Source organism: Hipposideros armiger, unplaced genomic scaffold (assembly GCF_001890085.2).
Source record: "Hipposideros armiger isolate ML-2016 unplaced genomic scaffold, ASM189008v1 scaffold_22, whole genome shotgun sequence".
Lineage (NCBI taxonomy): Eukaryota > Metazoa > Chordata > Mammalia > Chiroptera > Hipposideridae > Hipposideros > Hipposideros armiger.
In genome coordinates this window covers 6,931,555-6,941,529 of record NW_017731372.1, presented here as the reverse complement: position 1 = coordinate 6,941,529, position 9,975 = coordinate 6,931,555, and the positions used below count along the sequence as shown (strand labels likewise).

Here is a 9,975-nt window from a genome sequence, read left to right as displayed (position 1 = left end):
GGGAGGTGCCAAAAATGGTCAGTTCTGAAGGCTTGGAAATGTCCATGAGATTTCCTTAAAACCAAATGTTGCCACTGACTTTCTTAAGAGTATTTTCATCTAATTCGAAATGAGCAGCTCTCATTCAGATGTGCAATTCATAGTACCTGAAAGTGTTTTAGGGAATGTTGGCACATACTTCTTAAAAGAGCGTATTGCCTGAGAATTCTTTTCTGAACCCTTAAGAGTAAAAACACAATCAGATAAGAAGTTGGCCAACAGCAATAAGATACCACTGATTGTACCTGTGCGTGTCTGATTTCAGAAATGTTCAAGTATGAAAACAATGTGTGTGGAATCAATAGTAACGTGCTCTATGTAGGGGGTACGTGTTATTTGGGAGCTGGCTCATGCTCTTAGCATTGAATGCCTAGTAAACTGATTTGTCCTGTCTCACTTTGCTTCCATTCCAAATCTATCCTGTGCAATGCCTTTTCCACTCAAATATTACTAATGGCTTCCTCCATTCCTATAAAACCCAATTTAAACCAGCTGACATGGCACTTTTAACAATTTCCTTCTATATCTGGACCCTCAGCCCTCTATACTATTCCATGCCCCCTGCCTCTCACCCCCTCCCCCTCCTTTCAATTTTAGCCTACTTGAAACCTTTCCAAAGGTTTTTATTCTTTCTTTGGAATATCTACTGTATTTATCAATTCTATTAATTATCTACTGGCATTTATTATCAATTGATTTTTCAACTGTTTATCTCCCAGCCAGGAGTACAAGTTCTTTAAAGAAATTCTTTATATGAGACTAGGTTTATAATAGTCCTGAACTCATATAACCTAGTAGTAATGTACTAATGTTCCCTCGGGTTAATAGTTCCAGATGGTTATATAATTGTAAAATGCTTAATAATCTTTGTTAGTAACTATGCTTACAAATAAACAATAGCAGGTATCAAAGAAGCAGGTTAACCTATAGCTACATAATTGAGTATTTCATGTTGGTGAGCCTCGGCACTATTATTACACTTTCAGTTTCTACTGCAATTTTTGCCCACATTTGTTCTCCTCCACCTCACTGTCCTGTAGCCAGGGCATTCTGCACAAAAGCAACACCTTTGTTAAGCTGCAATTTTCCTTTCAATACCTGAAGTCCAGACTAGCACAGAAGGGGAGGCCATATGCACAAAATGATGAAGTAGATATTTAAAAATTAGTTTATTTTTCTACTTAACTTTTAATAAATGAGAAGAAACACAGTAGTCTGTCTCATAAAGAACATTTATAATACATAACAATCCATAAAGCCTCATGGGTGAGGTAGGAACAGCTTTGGAAAACAATGCACAGTCATAAAACATACCAAATGTTAGGTAATATGTTGCAGCACTAACAACAGTTTATGTGCATCTGCATTTAATGAAATGATAGTTGCATTTAACTGTTGCCACATCTGGCCCAAACAACAGGCTATGGAGACACAAAACAACACAACATGAAAGTTTCATAAAGGATCACAGAATACACTGATACACTTCATTGTGCTGTTTCAAGGCAGAACCATAACATGGCAATTCGTGTGTTTTTATATATAACCACATGTTAATTGTATGTTACATTCCCTCCAGTGTCTTTTTGCCAAAGACACTGGACCATAAAATTTTTGGTTTAAAAGTTTAAACTGAATGACATACAAAAAGCTCTTGTGCCAGTGAAAATGACTGCTAAATATTCCAGAGCTTGTTAGTAAAACAAAATAGCATTGCCACATAGTTATCGGCAGAGCGACATCAAAATAGTGCTATTACAATTTTCATTTCAGATGGTCAAACACTGTATTTAACAGTTTCAATTTAAAAAACAAACAAAAAACCCCTCCACCTTCCCAAGAGTTTTAACACTGTTTTATGACTTAACTGAAACTCTATTAAAATAAATATTTCTATATTGTAGAATTATTCTCCATATTTATGTATGAGAACATCTTAAGACAGCAGGTAAATGACATTTATATCATTCAAATATCTGCTTATAAACAGTAAAAATCTTCAACTCAATACCAGTTAGCCTACTAAAAACTTCACATTAGGTTCCATGGGCCTTTTCCCTCAAAACTTTCAAAAGTTCAAAATTAACTGAGGATGTTCAATAAAACACAAATGGGTTAACATAGTCTTCTATCTATTGTGACTTTCCAAAGGTGCTCTCAATGGAAATTTTTCCTATTCAAATGACATACCTTAGTTCGTCAAACATTTGTTTTCTAAAATACAATACATACAGCAAAGTTTTGGGGAGTTTTTTGACCTTTTTTTTTGTAGGTTCTAGTCCATACTTTTACAATGCCGATGCCTTTAAAAAAAATGATTAAACAATCACAGAAGCTCAAAGGTGAAAATGGAGAATGAAATCTCTCATCACTAAGGCTGCATTTGGCTTGGAAAAATTTCTGGGATGGTTTTAATTCAGGCACATGCAGCACCTTCTCACTAAATCGAAACAGACAAGTTGTTAAACACATATTCTAAATACACTGATCTTGCTCAAATATAAAAGAGCCAGCCGGAGAGGTGCACCCCCTAAAACTGATGCAGTGTTATAAAACAGCATATTTAAATATTGGGTTTAAGTCTCCTAAGAATGCAGGGTATGTCCCTCACTTTCTTTCAGGAATAAGCTATTTTAGAAAAGAAACTTAAATCCCACAATATTTAAATAGAAAAGCATTTTTTAAAAGGATAATGCTAATATAGCTAAAAATGGGTTAGAAAGTGCATTGTAAAGAAATAAATAATTCTCTGCCTAAAACTCAAAAGGTTGAGTCAGTGCCCACTGATTTTGCTATTATGACCAAGTCCTTTGAAAAAAGAGAATCCCATGATACCACTTTGTTACATATGAGCTACTGAAAAATTATGAAAAGTGAAACTGAAATCTAAAGACTGCTACTTTCAAAGCACGTTTGGAAAAAAAAAAAGCCCTTGCCCCATGCTTCTACACCAGTTAAAAAATCCTCATTCAGTTGATGTCTTATATATTACACAACCTTTAAGAAATAGACCCAATAGAGTATTTGTAAAGAAAACTCCACTGACTATATACTTTATCAGTTTTCCTATTATATCATTACTGAAATGTTTCTATAACAAACAGTTTTGTAGTTGAAAGTATTAAATCAGGAATGTACATGATACAGTACAATTTGAAGCTTTCTCTCTTATTCACCCGAATGAGATTGCCCGATTTCATGTTTAAAAAAAATTTCTACAAAATCCAAAGTAACTACCAGTTTAGGAATTGAATTACACAATATCAGATAAGAGTATTAAAAGATCAAGATGTATTGCAAATTGGCAGGTTATGGTTTTGGCCCATTATAGTAAATGTGAACTTACAAACTTTGTTCCTAAAATTACCTCATTCTCATTGGAAAAATCAGCTGTTCTTAAACAGGCCCATTGCCAGCAATAGGCTTATACTAGAAAATAAAACACCACCTACCAGATCATCCCTTTAAAAAGTTAACTGTCAAAGGCCAGCGCTTTCATCTTAAGACCCATTAAACAATGAATTATTTCAAACCCCAAAAGGTAGCCATCCCAAAAGTAGTCAGCTATAAAAGTCACTGAAGTAGTCAGGATACGTTATGTCTAAAAAAATAGAGCTATACATGATAACTGATATTAATATTCATCCTTTTGAGGACAAAAATCTATACAGTTTCTTCACAAAGCATAACCTTTCTCTTTCAAGAAAAATATAACTTAAATACCCTTAAATAACATTTGTGTATGGATTTAAAATCCATAACAATAAAATAGCCAAGAACAATTTTCTGTGTAGATACGGTGGCCTCTTAAAAAATAAGCCACTATTGGAAGATCTGAGCAATGTCAAGACAGGATGACTTACAGAATCTGATTAGCTTTAACTAATATTGCTTTTTAAGAATCTAATATCCAAACTGCATTAATCTTCAGATTTCTTTCTTTTCCCAAGTCAGTGGCTCTTGGAAAAACACAAGCATTGCTGGTTGTTGGAAAAGCTGCATTTGAATCCATTCAGAATTGGTCACTAGGAAATGACTTTCACTCTGTCAAGTTGTTTTAAAACACCCCAAATTTAAGAGATTCCATTAATAAGCTTGCATTTAACACGTAATTATTAGATTTGAGTTTACTGTCCTTAAAAATATTTACTGTATATATTTGGTGAGTCAACTTTTCAGCTCAGTGTTTCTGATGCCAATCTTTCAAAAAATTAATGCTGGTGAACATGTCTGTATTTTAGACAAACTTTGGTAAGAGAAAATTTCTCAGAATAATTTAAAAATGTAGTCTGAATATTAACTTACAATAACCTAAATATTTAATTTGGTAAACTTTCTTCCGTGCTCTTACTCCCCATATGCCCTATTTATGTGTAAACTATAGTTCGATTTGTTAACTATTTCACTGTTTATTAGAATAATACTCAGCAATATAGAATACAGGATTGTAACTGATCATTAGTATTATATATACCCTATGTGAAGAAAAAAAGGAACTTTTCCTAATAATATCCAGGAGTCACTCTTAAAATATGCTGTCATTATGCTATATAATGATCTCAAAAGGCAAGGATATATTTCCTAAAATGTCAAAGGAAATAAAGTTGTTGGATTTTAAAGTTCTAGCAGTTAATTCTGATTTTTTTTAAAAAAGTATAACACTGGGGGAAAAGAAAAGCAGAGAAATTCCAGTAACAATTTTAATTTATTTATCCCCCTAATTAATTTTTCACCATGGAAAAGCTGGAAATCAAATGTCATTATGTTATATAACGTTTATACTTAAACAAAAATGTAACATAGTGTTAAAACTGGCTTCCCAAAATTGTTACAGCAAAGCTGTACTCTGCATTACGAATTACACAGTTGTAATATAGAACTCTGTTAAGCAGTCCCATTATGTTCTTACAAAAATAGAATTAAACTGTGTGACCAGACAAGGACTTCAATTACACTACTTGGCAAACTTAGAATTTCAATGGAGTCTTTTTCCTCTTGCAGTTTAAAGCAAAAGTCAAATATCACATCTTTTTCAAGACTCACAAAGATGATTCAGGTTGTTTATTTGGCGTGTTTTTAAATTCTATCACAACGGCAGGGATGTTTTCAGCTTTAGTCCGCCTGGGCTTCTCTAGATTGTCACTAAGTTCTAAACAAGAAATGCTAACTGCCGGGGCCTTTTCTGCATCCTTTCCAGAATGGGCTTGTGGCCGTGTCCCACAGCATTGCTTCAGAGCACACTGAGTTCTGCAGGCAAGTTCACACGGAACTACACTTGATTTAGAGCCTACACTAGCAAATTCAGGCTGAATGGTAGTAGCGTGAATTCCGTGATTATGAAAAACGTCCTTAATGATTTTAGCCACCTGCATATATGATGTTGGGTCTTCACATTTTATGTGAGCAGTGGCAATGATTCTGCTTCCAGCAAGTTGCCAAACATGTAATTCATGAACTTCCTCAACTCCTTCAACATTTCGAAGTTCTTTAATCAAATGTCTGATATCAATTTGTTTAGGAACAGTTTGTAGAAGAATAAGAGCAGATTCCTTAAGTAATGGATAAGTTGTGTAAAGAAGTATGCAAACCATTACAATACAAAGAGTTGGGTCTAAATATAGCACCCAGCAAGGACCAGCTTCATAAACTGTTTCTTGAGTACTATTCATCATTTCTACAATTGCTTTGCAGGGGTCAGGGGTACATGGGTTCACACAGAACTTCCCTTCAGGGCAACCTTTCCAAGAAAAGTAAAAGACCAAGGCATTTACTACAACAATCACTGAACCCAAAGCATCTCCAAAGACATGCAGAAAAACTCCACGCATGTTAAGTTGTCCAGCCTTATCATCCTCTTCCAATTCCATAGTGTCAGTTTCTCTGATAAGATTCCCATTTACTTGTATTTCTGTTGCATCATTTCTGGACTTTTCTGGATCTGCAAAGAAATACAAATTCTGAATCAAATACACTTAAAGTGTTTATACAAACATCCTTGACTCATTCCATTTAAGCAAGGAGGTGAAAATTTTTCATAAAAACAGAATTTTAAATAAAATGTGCTCAGGGCAATTTAACATAAATTGACATACTGGGAACAAGCCAGGACATAATGGCCAGGGTTAAATAAAATCATTGATGATATTGTTTCTCCTTTCTCCTAACCACCCTCCTACCTCCCTCACTCCAAAAAAAGCTCTTTTCTGTGTGTGTGTGGGGGGGGGTCCTGTGAACATTCTGCTATGCTTTTTGGCATGTACCAAAAAGAAAACATACAATTCAATGCTATTCCCCCAAATTAAATGCAACTATGGATACGTCTATGACAAAGGCCTGATTTAACACAAAGCTCTAGTCAGTCTTTGCAGTTAAGGTGTTAAATTTAACTTTTAAACTTTTATTAGTTTCTTGGTGGGGGGGGGTTAGAAACTGACAAGAGACTTCAAGAAAAGTTGGAAATAAATGATCACTATCTACCTTACTACTCTTAAGCCAAACATATTAATCGTTAAAGGAGATGTATACTCCAGAGCAGCTTAATTTTCTTTGGAATAAACACCCTGTGGAGTAGGAATGTGAGGCAATTCAATCATCTATTAAACCTTTTCAATATACAACTTGAATTTCATGAGCATAATATCCTGAATCTTGAAAATAAGGGAAACTCTCTGTGTAGTATCATACAACCAGGTAAATAAACATAAATGGGGGGAAAAAAATGGAAGGCGATACACCAAACTGTTAAGGTCATGGAGCTTGGGTAGCAGGGTATTGGTTGATTCCTTTTTTTGTCTCCTTTCTTCCAACACTTATTTCCAAATTTCTTTCAAAAGCACTTAATGATTAGAATGAACAGCACTCACTAAAAATATAAGATGAATAAATTACCATCACTCTTTATTTTAACATGCCTAGACAGGTCCTCATTGTAGGATTTTCAGGGTTGAGTTTAGGTTTTAGACAATTAACTGAAACATACACTGCCGTTCATAAAAGAAACCTTTAACCCGGGTTTTGAGCTCAGGAAAGTAATGCCTATAGATAGCTCTGAATACAACATTAAGAAACTTGTTTAAAGGGCATAAGAACCACTTGGGTTTCACACAGCCAGTAACAAAGGACGAATTGGGGATTGTCTCCATTGCCCAATAGGGCCAAGAAATTGAATTAGGAAGCATTTTTGATCCTGTAAAAACCCAGATCAGACCGTCTCTTGAAAAGGTAGCCGGTCAGGACAGCCAAGTGCGGCTGCGGACTGCAGCGGCTGACCGTCACCTCCCGACCCCATTCCCACTCTCAGCTGCTCAGCCCCCACCTACGCCCACAGATGCGCTCCTCTACCCGCTGGCACTCGGGCTGAAGGGGGTCCTATCTGCACGCCTTCCCCGGCGGGGGCGGGACCTGGAGGGAGCGGGAAGGCGGCGGCGCAGCGCAGGCCCACTTGGGCACCAGGGGGCGTGCAGGCCATCCCGCCCGGGCCTGGCTAGGGTCTGGGCTCCCCAAACCAAACCACCTGCGGCGGCGAGTTTCTCTCCTTACCTGTCCCGTCCAGTTTCAGCCCGTTGGAGTTGCTACTATTGGTCACCAGGGTATTGGTCTCCTCCTGGTCAGATCTCTGCTCGCCTGGGCTCACGCTGTTGTCGCTGTCCCCGGGGCGGTTGCTCTTGCTGCGGACCCCCTTAGGGAAGCCGTGGCCGTGGCCGTGACCCCCGTGCGAGTGGCCGTGGCCGGAGTCGTTGCCGAAGCCGCTGTGATGGTGGAAGAGGCACAGCCCCAGCACGTTGACCACCAGCCCCGCCACGCCGACCCCGAGGACCACCAGAGGCTGCTGCATCTCATGCGGTTCGATGAAGCGCTCGGTGGCCTCCAGCAGGATAGCGAAACAGAGGCCGGTCAGGAAGATGGCGTTCACCAGAGCCCCCATCACTTCGGCCCGGATCCAGCCGAACGTGTTCTTCTGGGTGGCGTGGGTCCGCCGGGCGAAGCGCTCGGCCACCAGCGCCACCACCAGCGCCAACACGTCCGACAGCATGTGGAAGGAATCGGAGAGCATCGCCAGCGACGAGGTCACCCGACTCACCACCACCTCCAGCACCATGAACATGAAGGTCAGCATCAGCATGCACAGCAGCCGGCCCCGGTTCCGACCCCAGCACCCCATGGCTGCGGCTCAAGGGCCCGCCGAACGCGGCCCGGGCACTCGGGAGGCGGTGGCGGCGCGGCGCCGAGGGTCTGTCTGCGACCCCGCGACGGAGGAGGGAGGGCGGCGCGGGGCTCTCACCGGGCCGCTCGGAACACTGCGGCGGGGCCTCCGGGACACCAATGAGGGGCCTCTGGGGCCGGCCCGGCCGGGGCGAGCCCCCGGTCAAGCCGCCGAGCCCCGCGCCTGTGGGCGTCCCCGGCGAGCCGGCGGCGCGCAGCTCTTCAGGCGTCCGTCCTCGGAGCGGGCGCGGAGGCCCGGCTCAGCGCCAGCAGCCCCCACACCCGCAGCCGGGCGACAGAGGCGGCGGCGGCGGCAGGGAGCTGGGATTCCCGGAGCCCGGGCACCAGGAGCCCGAGCAGGAGCAGGCGGGCGGCGGGCAGCTCCGCGCTGCGAAGGCTCCAAGCATCTGCGGTCTCTCCGCGCAGGTCTTCCCTCCACTGGTCACCTCCGCTGTGGCTCCGGCCGAGGAACCGACGCCGGAGGAGCTAAAAAGGCGGCGACCACGGCAGCTGCACTCGGCCCGGTCTCGGGCGCCTTCTTCGCCCCCCCGCCTTTGCAGACGGTTTACAAAAAAACTTTGCTTTGCACTCGGAACCCCCGTTTTCACACGGACCCGAGCGTGACAAGGCCTTGACGCCCCGCCCAACAAGCCCGGCACGCTCCCCCATTGGCCAGGACCCCCTCACGACAGTTGCCGCGCCCCGCCCATCCGCGCTCGCTATTGGATGGAGGCTCGGAGGGGCGGGAGGGGGCGGTGTCGCAGCTTCAACAGATGGGGGCGGGGCCATTTCCTCCTGGAGTCGGGCGTGGGCCGGGGGGCCGCGGCCGGGTGCAGCGACGGGCGTCGTGGGGGAGGGTAGGGGGCGCGGGCCGCGTGCAGCAGGAGGGGGAGGGGCAGGCAAGGCGAGGTCCCTTCCCTGGCGCTGTGGGTCCTCGCAGCCCATCGCAACCGCACACCTGCGGGGACTGGGTAGCAAACAGACTTTGATCCTGGGAGCCGAGTCCACGTGGGGCGGGCCGCGCGGCCGCTGCGTGACAGACGGCAGCCAGGGAGGGGAGTCCCTGTGTGCGGGGCCCCGGTGTGCGCCATCCTATCAGAAGAACCTAGAGTAGGCGACAGACTCTTAATTAAAACAAGTGCTGCCAAGTAAGTAACTTGTGACTCTGCCCAGCACCGAGCTGAGGAGTTAGTACTTCAAGGCGGTCCTGCGAGTGGCGTGGACGGAATCTTTGTAAATGTTTAAGTAAAGCAAATCACCCCTATCACCATCATCCCTAGAAGACCTTGTGTCAAGTCAGATATTTCTGTCACTGATTATCTAAGGACAATTGAGTGTACAGACCAAGTGGGAGAAACCTGGATTCTGGTCCGTGCTTTCCCACTACCCAGCTGTATGGATGTGGGCAAGTCCACTCATCTCTCTAGACCTGTGGCTTCATCTGTAAAGCATTGGACGAGAGGAACTCCTCAGAGTCCTTCTGACTCTAAAATTCGAGGGCTCTATGATTTAACTGACCAACCCTGTGTTGGTTGCTATGGGGGAGGGGAAGGGCAGTAAGAATACCGAAGAATGCGTTTCTGTCCAGATGGAGGTAAAATATAAACGTAAAATTTTTAAATTGCGATGAAATACTTTTAGTATTTTGTGCCAACACGTTTAGATTGGATATATATATGCGCCATGCTCTGAGTGGAGATGAGTTAGTCTGGAGATGAGGGCTTCCTGATCCTA

General features: G+C 42.8%; 1 protein-coding gene across 1 annotated transcript; it reads right to left on the bottom strand.

The window, feature by feature from the left end:
- Positions 1-1,193: 1,193 nt before the first annotated feature.
- Positions 1,194-8,802, bottom strand: SLC30A1 (solute carrier family 30 member 1). The gene is made up of 2 exons (XM_019635562.1): positions 7,579-8,802; positions 1,194-5,977 (listed from the first exon to the last, which is right to left on the bottom strand). The coding sequence occupies exons 1-2, from the start codon at positions 8,198-8,200 to the stop codon at positions 5,079-5,081; spliced, it is 1,521 nt and encodes a 506-aa protein (XP_019491107.1). The 5' UTR covers positions 8,201-8,802; the 3' UTR covers positions 1,194-5,078.
- Positions 8,803-9,975: the final 1,173 nt, after the last annotated feature.